General features: G+C 35.3%; 1 protein-coding gene across 1 annotated transcript in view; it reads right to left on the bottom strand.

The window, feature by feature from the left end:
- Positions 1 to 19,131, bottom strand: part of LRP1B (LDL receptor related protein 1B) — a 1,982,574-nt gene that overhangs the window by 1,071,822 nt on the left and 891,621 nt on the right. Inside the window, 2 exon segments of the mRNA XM_047722477.1 lie at positions 3,372 to 3,500; positions 7,757 to 7,876. Of these exon segments, the coding sequence (XP_047578433.1) occupies positions 3,372 to 3,500; positions 7,757 to 7,876 (249 nt within the window).

The following is a 19,131-nucleotide window of genomic DNA, read 5'->3' as shown; positions in this document are numbered from 1 at the left end:
TAATGTTTAGTTCAAAAATTACTACCTTTTAATGTGAGTCCCATTCCAGTTATGAACACTCCACTATGACATTCATATGCCAGTATGTCTCCTCTTACACAGAACTATCAAGTACTATTTAAAATTATCTTTAAATGTACATTTAAAATTTTCTTCCATTTGGAAATTATTTATTTTGATAGCAAATGGATAGTTGGACTAAATTACCTTTGAGTTCCTCCCAGCCCTGAATGATTGATTCTACATTTCAGTAGTCAAGTCAATCTTACAGAGGGTAGAAAAGAAAAGAATTTGTCTGCATTGCATGAATTAACAGCAATGAAAAGGTCTCCTGCCTAATATTAATTTCCTCCCCCATCTGCCACAGGTTCTAAAATCCCCTCCCCCTTACTAGAATTATTTCTTGAAGGTACTCTTAAGGCTTATGAATTTTACTTGGATTCAGGTATTATGTTATAAAGGAGGGATAATCGATTAATTTAGATTAATTTACCTAATTACTATTAATTGTTACATTGAAAATAAGATCCCACAAGTAAGTTCTGGGGTGAACAGTTGGAGAGTGACCACGATATTATTCCATGCTGAAATTTATAAACGGATTCCTAGACAATTGACTCTGCCTCTCTCTGCCTTCAAAAGGCAAATCTCCTAAGATCCTTTTTATTTTCCCGTCTATCATCTAGTAAGGCCTTTACAGAATCCTCCTATTGAGTCTAGTACTAGCTTCCCACCATATCCTTTGGGCTTGATATTTCTTTCTTTCATTCTTTTTTTTTTTTTCCCTCTCTTTCTAAAGCCTATAGATCTTTTATACACATCCAGGGTTCTGGGCCAGCCCATTCTAATATCCCATAGTTTCCCATGCTCCCAACTTCTGAGACATCTGGAACTCTGGCTTGACTGGGAGAAAAAGGTAGGTTCCAGAGCCCAGTATGATAGGATTGTAGAGGAAGAAAAAAGTGGGGCCAATCTAAGCAGCCAGGTAAAGGAAAAGGAGAATGGCAAAGACTTAAGACAAATGGAGTTTAATTTAAAACATTTTCCTAGCACCCATCAGTTATGGCAGTACTATAATATGATAAAATCACCACAAAAATATAAGGTTGATGCATTATATAAAATTGTATATACCTGAAGCCATAATATCCTCTGGTTCATTTGTTATCAATTTGAGACAGCTAAAAGAAAACATAGTTTTCCTTGTGAATTTTGTATGAATACATTGGTTTAAATATCCAATGTGACCTTTAGAACTATTCAGTATATGTTCTAGAATTGTGCCATTTACTGCCTTACCAGCAACTCATTTTTTTCTAAAACTACAAACACCAGGAACATTCCCATAAAAACTGTATTTTTTAAACTCTGTAGACCAATACTGTCATCAAGCCAGCCACCAAGAGGTGGAGGCTTTTATATGTCCTATTATCAATTCTGGAGTCATCAAATCTCCTTGAGTCAGCATTACATTAGCAGGTAGCATCCCTCCCTAGTTACATTCTGTTATTGGCAGATACCTTCTCCACGTAGAAAGAGAGGAAGTGCCTCTGTGTAGGGTTTATCACATTACACCCTCCCTGTATAGCCACAGTGATATTGTGTGGATCAATAGAAACAGCAAAGAACAAGCCTTCTACATCTTCAGCCCATCAATACTTTAAATCAGAACTCTTAGTGGTAGACAAAAAGAACATACTACTAACTTAATTTTTCTCAGGGATTGCCTCCAAAACATAAGTAGGGCTTCACAAACCAAGTCAGTAATTCAAAGAAATAAACTAAGAAATAGAAGAGTTCTTTCTAATTTGGTATACAAATATGTTTAGTTAATAACCAAACACACTCAGGGAAATTGTTGAAAGTACAGCATGAGGTTATGGTGTAAAGAAATAGCTGTGGCAGCTTGCTAAGCAAATCCAATGCTTTGTTTAATCTGGCTTCAGAAAAGAGAATCCCGTCTCATTCCTACTTTTCCACTCACTAATAAAAGGGGGTGGGGGACATTCAATTAATTTTTCAAAATAGCATAATTTGAAAATCCATAAAATGAAACCAGATTTCAGAAAAGTCGAAAGAAGCTAGATGGAACAGCATGTACATATCTTTTTGTATTATTCTTAATTCAGCCCACAAAAAAATTAGATTTATCCTATTGTTACTAACACATCTCAAGGCTATTTCATTAGCAAATCATCAATATTCATTGAGTGTTTACTGTAGGCTGAATGCTGTGTAGAAACTATAGGCTTTATTTGCAGGGACAAAGTAAAAGGAAGACAGTGTTAAAACATGAAATTCAAACACTTAAAAGTGGAACGTTCATTTTAGTAATTTTAAACAGAAAGAGAAGTTCATTCTTTCTTTTTCTTTTCTTTCCTTGTTCCCTTCTTTCCCTTCTCCCTTCCTTGCTTCCACACATATTCATCAAGTATCTATGTGTTCCAGGCTATGATCAGATATCAGTAAACAACAATAAACAAAACTGACAAGTTCCATACTCTCATAACACTCCCATTATTCTGGAGAAATCAGATGATAAGCAAATACATAACAAGTTCATTTCAAAAGGTAGGGATATAAAGAAAATAAAAGTGAAAAATCATATAGTGATTGAGTAGGAATGCATAAATAAATAAAATTGGGAAATAAGATAGCAAAGGAGAGGGTATACACCATTAGGCAGAATGGTCAGCAAAGCTCACTCTGAATGTTGCCATTCAAGCTAGGACTTGAATGATAAGAATGTGAATATCACAGGGAAAAGCACTGCAGGCAAATAAAACAGGAAGTGGGACAACCTCAAAGCAAGAGCGATGTGGTAGAAGAAGGACAAGGAAACCAGTATGGCTGATGAGTGATGAACAGAGAGTAGCAATAAGTGAGATGGATGAGGTAAATGATACCACAGCATTAGATCCTTACATGTATTGTGAGAAGTTTGGATTTTATTCTCAAGATGAGTAAATGTAATTGGGAGATTTTAAGCATGAGAATGACACGATTTGGCTTACATTTTAGCAGATCACTTTATTATGCTGAGTATGAATTTTGGTGGGAAAGCAGGAGCTCAAAGAAAACAGGAATCTATTGCCTAGTGTGGGAGAGAGATGGCTAACTCAGATCAATTAATCCATTTCTTTTGAACGGGTTTTTCAAAACTAGAAACTTCCTATAATGGAAGGAGTTTTATGATGATCAGTGACAACTGAAATAACTGCTCTGGATTTTTAGGTATAGATCAGTGAATTAAAATGAAGGAAAAATCTATTTCTTCCAAGTCCATAGTACTGTACTACATTTCTAGTGAGAAGGAACTGCAAAAAGGAAACAAGAAATTCTACAAGGACAAAAAAAAAATTATAACTTACCATTTTTGGCTTTGCAAGATCTGTTGTCTGGCTGCATTATGTAGCCCTCCACACAACTGCAGGCATAGGAACCATATGTATTTATGCAGGTCTGGCTGCATGCGCCATAAATAGCACATTCATCTTGATCTACAAGGAAAATGGGCATCATTTCTAAGCAGATTTATTGTTGGGCATTTTTTCCCCTAGAAGAAAACTTTTTTTTTTCAAATTTTGGAAATAGATAATTATTTTGGAAAGGAAGAACCAAATACAATAAGTCTTTTCCAAACCACACTAACTGAATGTCAAAATTCAAAGTTGCTTTAATAGTTACAGAGATAAAACATCAAACTTGTATCTAATTTTTTTTTTAAGATTTTATTTATTTGTCAGAGAGAGAGGGAGAGAGAGTGAACACAGGCAGACAGAATGGCAGGCAGAGGTAGAGGGAGAAGCAGGCTCCCTGCTGAGCAAGGAGCCCGATGCGGGACTTGATCCCAGGACGCTGGGATCATGACCTGAACCGAAGGCAGCTGCTTAACCAACTGAGCCACCCAGGCGTCCCAGTATCTAATTTTTAATTTTAAAAGATAATATTAAGGCTAGAAATCCTTGGATATTTTTGCAAAGATATGAAATGCACTTTAAAGAATAAAGAGTTTATGTCTTTTTCACTATTTTAACAAAGAATTAGTCTGGTAATATGGTTTTCAATGAACAGATTAAGAGTTCTGAGCTCAGCTACACAAATCACCTTCACTGGATCAAAAACAGGAAACTATTAAGCATTCATTGAAAAGAAAGCTTTCATTTTAAATTTTAATAATATCTATGGTCCTATTTCTATTCCCTACCATCCTCCCTTTCCTGCCTCCTGCATCTTGTTCAAGTCTCTCTAAACAGCAAGTGCTTAAGGATCCTTAAGGATCCTTATATATATATATGTCAGCTACTAATTTGGACTAATGTATATTCAGTCTGTCCTGTGTACTGTGTACTCTACTAATCCCTGATGAAACAAACAAACAAAAAACATAACACGTTTCCTACTTCTAAGTGAAACATGTCTAATGAAATATAATTGCAATTCTATGCATTTCCTTGTAATAGGGGCATACTCTGGTTATGAGAAAAACACAGAGAAGTGAACCTGCTTGGAATCAGAGGGAGAATATTAAGTGAAGGCTGAATACTGACTTGGATTTAAAGGATGATTTGGATTTTCTCAGATTCAATAAGAAGGGATAAGATGGAAAGGGGCATTCCAGTTAAAATAGCATGTGAAATGATATTGGGATGACATAGTAGGGATTTCAAAGAAGTAAAAAGGGTCAAGTGGAATAAGGGTGGATAAGCGAGGAGATAAGAGATGGCACTGAGAAAGTAGTTTTGGGGCCAGATAATGAAGTTATTTGTATGCTAAAGTAAAGGGCTGTACATTGTATGTAGGCATTGTGAAAGCATTAATTGTATGAACTTTATAATACAAATAAAAAATGGACTGGTGAAAGTAGAGAAGAGATCCTGGAAAATTAGTTATGTGCTAATTTCACGCAAGAAACTATATTTTAATTCCATTAAAATTTGAACTAAGTCAGTGGTAGTGCAGATGGAGAAGAGAGAATGGACTGAAATGTTTAAGAACTAGAAGAGACAACATGTAAAAACTGGATAGATGGAAATGAATGGTGCTATACTAAAATAGGAATAAGTGTTATAATAAAAATATGCATTTGGTCTTTATCCTCAGTTTCTGGCACAGAGTTCCTAAAGCCCTTGCAATTTTCTGAGTTATAGGAGTGTCTTTTGTTATTTATGAGCCCATTTGGAATATACCTTAGTCTGTGTCAATGAGGTGACTCAGGGTGAGGCCACTAGATGATGCCAGGATGGGGGTTGGGGGAGCTCCTCACCAGAAAGACCAAACGGATGATTAAAGGGTTGGAACTCTCAGCCCACTCTCTGAACACTGAGCTAAGAAAAGAGTTTACTAAGGAAAAGCAAAAATATTCCTGAGTAGTTAAGGGGACATTTAAATTGGGAAACTATGCATTTGTATGGCATTAATTTGCACTTTTCTCAGATTCCTTTGGCTTCTATAACAGCTTGCATTCGTGGATGATTTGTTTGAAGTAAGTTGCTTTCGGAATAAAAAGAATACTTTTTGAAGTTAAGTTTACAGTGATAATGAAAGAAATTAAATCTTGCATTTGGTAAAATCCAGCCCCTAGTGGCAGAAATGATTCTTCTTCTTTTTCACAGATTTTTCAGGTTTAATTTTATTGATTCCTATTTTAGCTTTTCTGACATGATTATGCTATCCAGGAGAGCAATATGAGTAATGATTTTTGTTGTTGTTGTTGTTGTTGTTGTTGTTCTTTTTAGCCAGAATGCACTGATATGACATTCATGTAACTCCACAAAATTGGCCACAAAGGAATAGGAATGTCATTACTTATAATGCTGCCTTCTTTCCCCCTCTGAGAACAGAAACTACCCTGGAAATATGGCTTCAGGAAAGCATTAATGATGCTCAGTTCTGGTCATCCAGGGTGGCAGATAAAGTAAAAAGAGCTCCTCTTTCAGTAGTGACCTTCCATACTGATCGATGCGTAACTCCTTATCAATAGTCAAAAGAAGATATTGATTATGATTACCTTTATGGATTTAATTACGAGAGTGGGGAGAAAGAGATCCATTGTAACAAGAGCTGAAAATCTTGACTCCTATAAGAGTCAGTTGTAGTAAAAGGGTAAGGATACTGTATAGGTATTTTAGCCTCCCCTGTGTGAATTGAAAGAGCTGTTTTGAACTGGAAATTGCATGCAAGTGTGAGTGTATACAGAAGTACTATTCATATATGGCTGACTTTTGGGTTTATAAGGTGTCTAATGTTGCCAGGTCTTCTATCTGAAAAAAAAAAAAAAAAGTCTGAGCTTTTGTGTGGAATATTCTGATTTTTAAATGTTGGTTTAAAATTGATGTGAGTTGGGACGCCTGGGTGGCTCAGTTGGTTAAGCAGCTGCCTTCGGCTCAGGTCATGATCCCAGCGTCCTGGAATCGAGTCCCACATCGGGCTCCTTGCTCGGCAGGGAGCCTGCTTCTCCCTCTACCTCTGCCTGCCATTCTGTCTGCCTGTGCTCACTCTCTCTCCCTCTCTCTCTCTGACAAATAAATAAATAAAATCTTAAAAATAAATAAATAAATAAATAAATAAATAAATAAATAAAATAAAATTGGTGTGAGTCAAATAAATAAACCAGCTTGATCCACTTATTGTCAGATTAAATAACCTCCAAGTCTAACAAACACTTAATAATAAATGTTTCTATAATATTTGTACTATGCAGAAAACAAACAACAAATGAAAAATTCAAACCCCAGATGTACATTAAAAAGCAATGAACCTCTTCAAGACAAAAATAAGTGGACTCTGCAGAATTGAGCTTTAGTCCCAAGTCTATTACTAAGAAGATGTGTAGGACTTAAGTAAGTTACTTAATTTATCAGGGTCTCACTTTTCTCACTTTTGTCATTAGAGTTTGAACAATATTCTCTCTGAGAACTCTTTCAACCTTAAGATTCTGTTTCTATGTAAAAATGATAATATTAAAGAAAAGGTTTAAAGCAATTGGCAAAGCACCAGTTTCTTTGTAAAATAGTCTGTTATTAGTGGCTCTAGCAATGCAGATATTCTTTGATTTTATGTATAGATTCTATATTTTATGTTTCTATATATAGATTCTAAGTACTATACAAAATAATGTATTACTTATATTACAGATTTATATACATATACTAACATATATATAATAGATGTTAATAGAATGGAGAAGTAACCTAGAATTGTTCAGTATGGCAGAGTGGAGTCATTTCAGAGGGTAAACATGTCCTGTGGAGCTTTCACAAAAGCAAGAATTAAGACATTAAAAATACACATAAATATTTTTATGTTCATTACTGCTGTTGGCAAAATGCCAACTGCCAGAATTACCAATGCAAAAAATGGAAAAATTGTAAAGAACATTGCACAATATTATTAACCTAACTTAGTTAATAACAAATGTCTACTACACTGCAGCTGTATAACTGCCAGAAAACATCTAGGAGGTTAAAACTGTTAAATTCAATAATTTCATGGTTAACCCAAACCACTTCCCATTTTTGACATTTCCCATATTTGATATTATTGAAATATGAATTGAAAACTGACTGGTAAAATGCATATCTATTATGTTTATGTGTATGATTTATGTAGGAGTATCATCTTTTAAATCTCAAGAAACAAACAAAAAAAAAGTTAGCTTAACCTCTGTATGAAACACATGATAGGTGTTCAAAGATACTTGATTAATTTCTGTAAAGTAAGGTTTTATAAAAAAAAAATCACATGTCATACTTACCTCTACAGCTTCTCCCATCTTCTTTTACTTCAAATCCATCCTCACAGTAACATCTTGTACTATTTCTGACCATTGCACATTTATACTGACAATTCAACTGCTGACAATTGGATAACAGTTCTGGAGAAGAAAAACAAAGACACTATGTTAATATAACTGTGTACACATGTGTCCTATATAAATTTAAATATTGTTAATATTTACTCAGGGCATAACCACAAGATTACAGTTGTGATTGGTCTCCTTGAAAATTTCTGTGATTGGTTGAGAGAACAAAGAACTATTCGCTCTAAAATATGTTGGCTTGTATTTGTTTGAAGTATTGTTAACAAAATTTCAAATGTTCGGTCTTTCACTTTTACCTTATTATGTGCATTCAAAGACACAAATCTTTTCAAATTCTGGTATATTAAATTATTTCAAGAGGAAAAATGTCCATTCAGTGGTTGATTTCAACATTTATACATTTTTTATCTGACACATCAATTGATTTTCTATCTTTTAAGGACTTGTTTTGATTTATAATCCATGTGTAAACTTCATGGCAATCAATGTGAATATATTCCATTTCAATAATTTATATTTCATTGGTGACAAAATATTAAACAAATACTGGACATAATATATTTCATTATATCTGAACTCTTTCAGAGAAGATACATCTTTGAAGCAAAAGTTTAGCAAACCCTCAGAGTAGATTAGAATTCAATATGATAAATGCATGAAATGGAGATGAAGTGACAGAAGCATATTCATTGTACAAATAATTTCTAACAGGAATAAGGTTTGCTAAACTAGAAAAATATATGGATAAAATGTGTTACTGATTTTGCTGTCTGAAAAGAGAGGTATTAATAGACTGCAACAATCTCTTTTTCCCCCGGGGAGAAAAATAAGAGTTTTGAAGATTGAAGTTAAATGATTCAAAATATGTTGATAAAGTTTAGCCAGTGCTTGAGAAAAATACATATATATATGTGTGTATATGTATACACACACACACACACATATATATATATGTGTGTGTATATATATATATATATATATAAATTATAATAAAAGTATATGAATGGTCCAATGTGGAAAAGAACAGCTAGAACATTCCAAATTGAAAATTTGCTATTTACTATATAAAGTATTTTCTCAGCCCAATTATTTTTCAACTCTTTCATGCAATTATTTCATGCATCTTCCCTTCTTAAAACCCCAAATTTTCTTCCTAATGGCCACTCACATATTGTGATCTTACTTCCTACTTTTCCTGAGATAACAAAAGCAATACAAGAGCTTTCCCACAGATTTATTCTTCACATTTACCTACTTCAGCATATACTTGTTTTTCAAACTTGGTTGAATTCATAATGAAAACTTAACTCCAATCCCTGTAGACAAATCCCCTCCCCTCTCACCTATTCAAGGGTATCTCCTCAACTATTCTCTGCTTCCTCTCATTATCATTTCTTAAATAATTTATATTTTATCAAACAAGAACCCATCTCTTTTTGACAAAACTTTTTGGAATACAGTCATGTCCATTTGTTTACATATAATATGCTTTTTATGTTATGTTAGTCACCATACAGTGCATCATTAGTTTTTTTTTTTTAACATCATTAGTTTTTGATGTAGTATTCCATGATTCATTGTTTGTGTATAATACCCAGTGCTCTATGCAATCTATGCCCTCCTTACTACCCATCACTAGGTTCACCCTTCCCCTGCCCCCTTTCCTTCTTTCTTTCTTTCCTCTGCCCTCTTCTCTCAGTTTGTTTCCCAGAGTCCATGGTCTCTCATGTTCATCTCCCACTCCAGTTTACCCCCCCTTCATTTTTCCCTTCCTTCTCTTAATGTCCTCCATGCTATTCCTTATGTTCCACAAATAAGTGAAACCATATGATAATTGACTTTCTCTGCTTGACTTATTTCACTTAGCCTAATCTCCTCGAGTCCCATCCATGTTGATGCAGAAGTTGGGTATCCATCCTTTTGATGTCTGAGTAATATTCCATTGTGTATATGGACCACATTTTCTTTATCCATTTGTCTGTTGAAGGGCATCTCAGCTCTTTCCACAGTTTGGCTATTGTGGACATTGCTGCTATGAACATTGCAGTGCATGTGCTCCTTTTCACTCTATCTGTATCTTCGGGGTAAATACCCAGTAGTGCTATTGCTGGTCATAGGGTAGCTCTATTTTTAATTTTTTGAGGAACCTCCACACTGTTTTCAAAAGTGGCTGTACCCACTTGTATTCCCACCAACAGTATAGGAGGGTTCCCCTTTGTCCACATCCTCTCCAACATTTGTTTTTTCCTGCCTTGTCAATTTTTGCCATTCTAACTGGTGTAAGGTGGTATCTTTTTTTTTTTTAAAGAATTTATTTATTTGACAGAGAGAGATCATAAGTAGGCAGAGAGGCAGGCAGAGAGAGAGAGGGAAGCAGGCTCCCCGCTGAGCAGAGAGCCCGATGAGGGGCTTGATCCCAGAACCCTGAGATCATGATCTGAGCCAAAGGCAGAGGCCTAAACCACTGAGCCACCCAGGTGCCCCGTAAGGTGGTATCTTGATGTGGTTTTGATTTTAATTTCCCTGATGGTTAATGATAATGAACTCTTTTTTTTCATGTGTCTGTTAGCCATTTGTATATCTTCTTTTAAGAAGTGTCTGTTCATGTTCTTTGCTTATTTTATGACTTTTTTGGGGGTTTTTTTGGATGTTGAGATTGAGAAGTTCTTTATAGATCTTAGATATCAGTCCTTTGTCTGTAGTATCATTTGCAAATATCTTCTCCCATTCAGTGGTTTGTCTCTTTGTTTTGCTGACTGCTTCTGCTGTGCAGAAGTTTTTATCTTAATGAAGTCCCAAGAGTTCATTTTTGTTTTTGTTTCCCTTGCCTTTGGAGATGAGTCTTGAAAGAAGTTGCTGTGGCCAATGTCAAAGTGGTTACTGCCTATGTTCTCCTCTAGGATTTTGATGGATTGCTATCTCACATTGTGGTCTTTCATCCATTTTGAGTTTATCTTTGTGTATGGTGTAAGAGAATGGTCAAGTTTCATTCTTCTATATATAGCTCTTCAATTTTCTCAGCACCATTTATTGAAGAGACTGTCTTTTTTTCCCTTGGATATTTTTTCCTGCTTTGTCAAAGAATAGTTGACCTAGAGGAGGGTCCATATCTGGGCTCTCTCTATTCTGTTCCACTGGCCTATGTGTCTATTTTTGTGCCAGTACCATGATGTTTTAGTGATCACCAGTTTTGTAATATAGCTTGAAATCAGGCAACGTGATGCCCTCAGCTTTGTTTTTATTTTTTGACATTTCCTTGGCGATTCGGGGTATTTTTTGATTCCATACAAATTTTGGGATTGTTTGTTCCAGTGCTTTGAAAAATGAGATTGTTATTTTGATTGGGATGACGTTGAAAGTATAGATTGCTCCGGCAGCATAGACATTTTAACAATGTTTATTCTTCCCATCATGAGCATGGAATGTTTTTCCATCTTTTTGTGTCTTCTTCAATTTCTTTCATGCATGTTCTGTAGTTCCTAGAGTATAAATCCTTTACCTTTTTGGCTGGGTTTATTCCAAGGTATCTTATGGTTTCCGGTGCTATTGTAAATTGAATCTATTTTCTAATTTCTCTTTCTATAGTTATATTGTTAGTGTATAAGAAAGCAACTGATTTCTGTGTATTGATTTTGTATTCTGCCACATTTACTGAATTGCTGTATGAGTATGGGTTTTCCACATAGAGAATCATGTCACCTGTAAAGAGTGAGTTGACTTCTTCTTTGCCAATTTGAATATATTTATTTCTTTTTTTTTTCTGATTGCTGTTACTAGGATTTCTAGTATTATGTTGAACAACAGTGGTGAGAGTGGGCATCCTTTTCATGTTCCTGATCTCAATGGAAAGGCTCTCATCTTTTCCCTATTGGGAATGATATTCACTGTGGGTTTTTCATAGATGGATTTTATGAAGTTGAGAAATGTTCCCTCTATCCCTGTACTCTGAAGAGTTTTAATCAGGAAAGGATGCTGTATTTTGTCAAAGCTTTTTCTGCATCTATTGCAAGGGATTGTCTCTTCTCTTATTATATAAGGTTCTTGTCTCTTCTCTTATTTATATGTTCTATCACATTGATTGATTTGTGAACGTTGAACAAAACATTGCATCCCACGGATCCGTTGCATCCCACGGATAAATCCCATACTTGTTTGTGGTGGATAATCTTTTTAATGTACTGTTGGATCCTATTAGCTAGGATCCTATTGAGAATTTTGGCGTCCATATTCATCACAGATATTGATCTGAAATTCTCCTTTTTGGTGGGGTCTTTTCTTGGTTTCAGGATCAAGACAATGCTGGCCTCATAGAAAGAGTCTGAAAGTTTTCCTTTTGTTTCAATTTTTTGAAATAGCATCTGGAGAATAGCTATTATTTCTTATTTGAATATTTGATAGAGTTCTCTAGAATCCATCAGACCCTGGACTATTGTTTTTGGGAGGTGTTTGATCACTGCTTCAATCTCGTTACTGGTTATTGCTCTATTCAGGTTATCAATTTCTTCCTGTTTCAGTCTTTGTAGTTTATAGTTTCTAGGAATGCCTCCATTTCTTCCAGATTGCTAAATGTATTGTCATATAGCTGTTGATAATAATTTCTGATAATTCTATTTATTTCCTTAGTATTAGTCATGATCTCTCCTCTTTCATTCATAATTTTATTAATTTGGGCTCTTTCTCTTGTCTTTTGGATAAGTTTGGCCAGTGATGTATCAATCTTATTACTTCTTTTAAAGGGCCAGCTTTTAGTTTTATTAATGTGTTCTACTGTATTTCTGACTTCTAATTCATTGATCTCTGCTCTAATCTTATGTCCCTTCTGGCACATAGGTTAGGCTTAATTTGTTGTTGATTCTCTAGATGTTTAAGGTGTAAAGACACTTTGTGTATTCAGGATTTTTCTTTTTTCTTTTCTTTTTTTTTTTTTTTTTTTGAGTGAGGCTTGGATGGCTATGTATTTTCCACTTAGGACTACCTTTGCCATATCCCATAGGTTTTGGATAGATGTGTTTTCATTCTCATTGGTTTCCAAGAATTGTTCAAGTTTTTTGATTTCCTGGTTGACCTGAACATTCTTAAGCAGGATGATCTTTAGCTTCTAACTGTCTGAATTTTTTCCAAACTTTTTCTTGTGATTGAGTTCCAGTTTCAAAGTTGGTCTGAGAATATGCAGGGAATAATCTGAATCTCTTGGTATTGGTTGAGACCTGATTTTTGACCCAGTATGTGGTCTATTTCTGAAGAAAGTCCTATGTGCGCTTGAGAAGAATGAGTATTCTGTTGTTTTAGAATGTTCTGTATATGTCTATGAGGTCCATCTGGCCCACTGTGTCTTTCAAAGCTCTTGTTTCTTCATTGATTTTCTTCTTAAATGATCTGTCTATTGCTGAGAGTGGAGTATTGAGGGCTCCTACTATTAATGTGTTATAATCAATATGTCTATTATGGTTAGCAGTTGGTTGCTCCCATGTTGGGGGCATAGGTATTTACAACTGTTGGATCATATTGTTGGATAAACCCTTTAAGAATGATAAAGTGTTCTTCTGTAGCTCTAACTACAGTTTTTAGCTTAAAATCTAATTTGTCTGATATAATAACTGCTATCCCAGCTTTCTTTTGAGGTGAAAAATACTTCTCCATTCCTTTACTTTCCATCTGGATATATCTTTAGATTCAAAATGAGTCTCTGTAGACAGCATATGGATGCGTCCTGTCTTTTTACCTTATCTGCAACCCTGTGCCATTTTATGAGAGCATTTAGGCCATTAACATTGACAGTGATTACTAAAAGATATGATTTTATTGTCATCATGTTGCCTGTGAAGTCCTTGTTTCTATAGATTGTCTCTGTATATTTCTATTCTATATCACTCTTGGGTCTTTCTCCTTTTATAGAACCCCCCCCCCTTAATATTTCTTGCAGGGCCAGCTTGGTGGTCACATATTCTTTCAGTTTCTGCCCATCCTGGAAGACCCTTATTTCTCCATCCAGTCTGAATTACAGTCTTGACAGATAAAGAATTCTTGGCTTCTCATTTAGTGCCCTGAATATGTCCTGCCAGCCCTTTCTAGCTTGCCAGGTCTCTGTGGCCAGGTCTGATGTTATTCTGATGTTCCTCCCTCTGTACATAAGGAATCTCTTCACCCTAACTACCCTTAAAATGGTTTCCTTGGTTCTAAGATATGCAACTTTTTCTTTTTTTTTTTTTAAAGATTTTATTTATTTATTTGACAGAGAGAGATCACAAGCAGGCAGAGAGGCAGGCAGAGAGAGAGGAGGAAGCAGGCTCCCTGCTGAGCAGAGAGCCTAATGCGGGGCTTGAACCCAGGACTCTGAGATCATGACCTGAGCCGAAGGCAGCGGCTTAACCCACTGAGCCACCCAGGCGCCCCAGATATGCAACTTTTTCTATTACATGCCTCAGCATTAGGCTGCAATCCTTTAGTCTGGGGGTGGGGGGTGTTCTCCCTGCCTCAAGGGTACAAATGCTTGTTTCATTCTCCAGATTAGGAAAGTTCTCAGCTAGCATTTGGTCAAACATATCTTCTAGTCTCTCTCTCCACACCCTCAAGGATCCCAATCATTCTGACATTGGAACTTTTCATGGTATCATTTATTTCTCTAATTCTCTTTTCATGGATTTTAACCTGTTTGCTCCAGGCCTCCTTCTGCTCCTTCTTTTATATAAGATTGTCTTCAAGATCACTAATCCATTCTTCTTCTTCATTTACCCTGTTAGACTATCTATATTAGATTGTATCTTGTGGATAGTATTTTTAAGTTCTGCCAGATCCACTCTCATTTCTGCCCTCAGTGAATCTATATTGCTATTAATATTTTTCTCCAGCCTAACTATTGTCTTCATAACTGCTACCCTGATGTCTATTTCTGACATCTTGCTTAGATCTATATCCATTAGAGCTGCTGAAGAGGCCATTGTCTCTGGGTCTTTTCTTTGTTGGGGGCTCCTCCTCTTAGTCAATCTGTTGAGCTGTGGTTGAGGAGATGCGTAGCTGAAAACATCAACCACAATCTAGGCAAGGGAAGGTTTAGAGCAATTGGTAGTCACCACCAAAAAGAAAATAAATAAATGAATAAATCAGCCAAAATGAGACCCAAAAGTAAGATTTATAAAGTACAAAAACAAAAACAAAGTAAAAGAGTGACAAAACAAAACAGAAAAACAAAAACAAACAAACAAACAGAAAAAGGAATACAAAATAAGAGGGATGGGAGGGTGACAGGAAGGTGGCTATAATCCTTTGATGTGGGTGAGGAAGTGTATTTCATTTGTTCCTGGGTGTATTTTGTTCTCTTTATTAGAGAACTCTACTTCCCAGAGATACAGGGAAATTAAAACTGGTGTATATATAAAGGTAATATTGAATAGGGAAAAAAGGACTATATATATATATATATATATATATATATATACACACACATATATATATATATGATTTAAAAATATATATAAAAATGAAATACATTATATATATATATATATATATATATATATATATATATATATCTCAATCATCAGTGGAGAGGTACAAAAGATGGAGTTGGGATTGTGCAGACAGATAGAAGTTAGCCACTGGAAAGTAATCCTTCAATGATCTTGATGTTGATAAGTGCAATCACCTTTTTTCAGTCTTCATATTACTTGACCTGTCAGCAGTATTTGACAGTTAACTACTTTCTGATACACAATTGCGTTGCTTCCAGAGCTCTACACTTTTGATGTTCCTCCTGTTTCACAGTCCCCTTTGCAGGGTTCTTTCCATTCTAGTCAATCACATAAGGTTGGAGTGCCTCAAGGCAGAAATCATGGTCTTTGTCTCTTGTCTCTCAATTTACTACTGGTGAACTCATCAAGTATCATGGCATCCCCTTTCACTAGAACATAAACACCAGTACCATGACTTAAAAGCTAGTTATGCATTCTTAAATTTCTAATTTTCACTGCTCTGATTACAATCAATACTTTATATTAAATTTATTTCTCCTTGAAATACCCAGAACAATTTCTGCTTCCTTGACATAGATTCAACCAATATGCAGATCAACTATATCTGATGTGTAGGCTTGAATTTTGGCTCATCATTAATTATATAACAATACAATGTTGGTATTTATGTAATGTACAAAGACCAGTAATTTATTCTATAAAAAATACATTATTAAGAAAAAATACAGAATAAATGGTTCCTTGGAAATTATGGCATTTTTGCTTTATATTATGGTAGCCATTTACATTTTAGTTTCCCTCACTAGTATCTATAGCTACAAATTATAAACCTAACATATATCAAGTTATTTAAACATGCAATCTCTTTGAAACCCCATAATAGTCTAACTTGCAGATATTATTGTAATTTACATTTTACAGATGAGGGAACTGATGGCTAATAATTATCCCAAGATTTATATAGCAAATATATATGACAGAGCTGCCATTCAAAACAAGGTCAGTCTGCCTACAGAGCCCATGCTGTTAATAATGCCTCTAATTCCAATGTACAATATGGTGATGGTTAGAAATCTGGTGTATTTTATTTTTACTTTTCATTCTAGTTTTAATAGTGTGCTATAGATAGAGCATTTTATAATTTTTATTGGATGAATGACTGAATGAAATAGCTCAACTCTAGGATGAGGATTAACACTCTCAGGTGTCATTTCTAGTCCATTAAATTAAACTAGGTCCTAAAGATAGTTCATTTACATCTTCAGATTAGATAATTGAGTTGTCAAATCTTGTTTGATTATGGTGGAATCAGTCCAAAATTGCTTTGAATATATATGCTACTTTATCTCAACATTGATTGAGCACATAGTCAATGCTAAGCACTCTGCTGGGATTCTACAAATGCAAAATTACTTTAGACAAATTAAGGTATTAACAACATGAGTGTGGAAGTGGGTGGGGTTAGGTGGGAAGGATAACAATGTAAACAACAGTAGAATTCAAAGCTGAAAAATACATATGCTAAATAAAAATAGAAGTGACATGAGCTGGAAAGGGAAGGAATCCTCCAGAAACTGGAAATGAGCAGAGATAATATGGGAAATAGTTGTGAAAAAAAGTTTAATTTGGAGGCACCTGGGTGGCTCAGTGGGTTAAGCGTCTGCCTTGTCCTGGGATCAAGCCCCACATTGGGCTCCTTGCTCAGTGGGGAGTCTGCTTCCCCCTCTTTCTCTGCCCCTCCCCCGGCCTTTATGTTCACCTGCTCACTCTCTCTTTCTCTCAAACAAATAAAATCCTTTAAAAAAAGTTTAATTTAAGCAGAAATTTAGAAATAAGGAGAATTCAGTAAACAAAGTTTGTGAGAGTGTATTCCAGATAAAGTATGAGAAACTATGAGAAAATAAATAGGACAGGAAATGTTACAAAAAATGTGGATAACAATAAATAATTGTGTGGCTAACCCACAGTGTTTGATGTGGCAGAAAATGGGACTGGAATTGTTGTTTGGGGACAAGTCAAAGTAGATTAATTCTTAGATTAAGTAGACTTTTCTGTTTTGATAATGAGAGTCACTACTAGTAATTGAGGACAGAAGTGTTCATTAGTACCTAACAACAGGGATAAAGATGATTGACATATCATGAAGGAAGAAAAGCTATCTAAAAGACTAGACATGGCAATGGCACAAGTTAAGATTATGAAGATTTAGAAGAGTGGATGGCCAAACACTTGGTGAAAGCATAATGACAGTGAGTTAATAGTACCAATAAAATGAATTAAGAATAACAAGAGGATGGGGCGCCTGGGTGGCTCGGTGGGTTGGGCCGCTGCCTTCAACTCAGGTCATGATCTCAGGGTCCTGGGATCGAGTCCCACATCGGGCTCTCTGCTTAGCAAGAAGCCTGCTTCCCTCTCTCTCTCTCTCTGCCTGCCTCTCCGTCTACTTGTGATCTCTCTCTGTCAAATAAATAAATAAAAAATCTTAAAAAAAAAAAAAAGAATAACAAGAGGATTAGAAGTTTGGAGGGAAATACTAAATTTGTCTTTGACTGTTTAGTTTCAAATGTTGACAAAAATGGCCAGGAGAGAGTTGAGAATTTGAGTCTATCTAAGAAGAGAAGTCTGGACTGGAGATGTAGCTTTGGAAGTCACAGACATAAAGTAGGTAATTAAAGCCTGAAAAGGAAAGAATCATCCCTTATAAGGAATATTTGTAACACAAATAAGCCCCGGAGAACTTTTATATGTGAAAGGCAAGTAGAAGAAGAACCATCAACAACAAAAGTGAGAAATAATCAATATATAGATGGAAGAAGCAGAAAAGCTTCACAAAATCTGAGGAGGAAGAAGAGTTCATGGAAGTAAGTAGAGCAATAAATGTTAAATCCTTATGAAATATTCTTGAATGGAGCCCATAAAATGCATTGCATTTCCTAATAGGATCAAATAACCTTTAAAAAAGGTTTCAGTGTGCGCCTGGGTGGCTCAGTGGGTTAAGCTGCTGACTTCGGCTCAGGTCATGATCTCAGGGTCCTGAGATCAAGTCCCGCATCGGGCTCTCTGCTCAGCGGGGAGCCTGCTTCCCTCTCTCTCTCTGCCTGCCTCTCTGCCTACTTGTGATCTCTGTCAAATAAATAAATAAAATCTTAAAAAACAAAAATAAAAATAAATTAAAATAAAAAAGGTTTCAGTGGAACAGAGAAGATAATGATAAACATAGTAATAAGGGGTGGGACATAAAGAGGAAATAGGAAAGTTTTCTCATAGAAAATAATTAAATATATTATGAGATAGAGAATAAATGTAGGGGTTTGACTTAATTTATTTACCCTGTACTTTAAGGCAGGCATTTTAGCTTAGTAGCTTAAATATATTATATTTTTCCATATAATTTCTATAGCCCACTTCTTAGTTTTCCCTCTCAATTCAAAGTACAAAATCCACAGACCATTGGTTTCATCTTTCTACTCTCTCCAATCTTGAAATATCTGGAATTGGTGGTGAAAATGTTACCAGCATGGGGATAGTGATGGGGAGAATTATGGAAAAATGACAGAAAATGGGGAAAAACTGGATATGAAGGACTAGACCACACATGGTTTTGAATGTTAAGTGGGGTCTAGTAACTGAAAATAACAAAACAGAAAAGGGCAACGCAGCTTGTGGTTCATCAAATGAGAGCTCGTGTGTATATGCAAAGAGATTGAAAGCAGGTGAAATGGTAAATTGTGATTCTTCTATCAGATCATGAAGAATTATGAAGAACTAACAACATGAAGAACAAAATTTAAAATTTGGCTTAACTCTGGGAAAGCAATACTAATTACTGTAAGTTATCTA

Source organism: Lutra lutra, chromosome 3 (genome assembly GCF_902655055.1).
Source record: "Lutra lutra chromosome 3, mLutLut1.2, whole genome shotgun sequence".
Classification (NCBI taxonomy): Eukaryota; Metazoa; Chordata; class Mammalia; order Carnivora; family Mustelidae; genus Lutra; species Lutra lutra.
The sequence above is the reverse complement of the archived record's forward strand: the minus strand, read 5'-3'. Positions and strand labels throughout refer to the sequence as shown.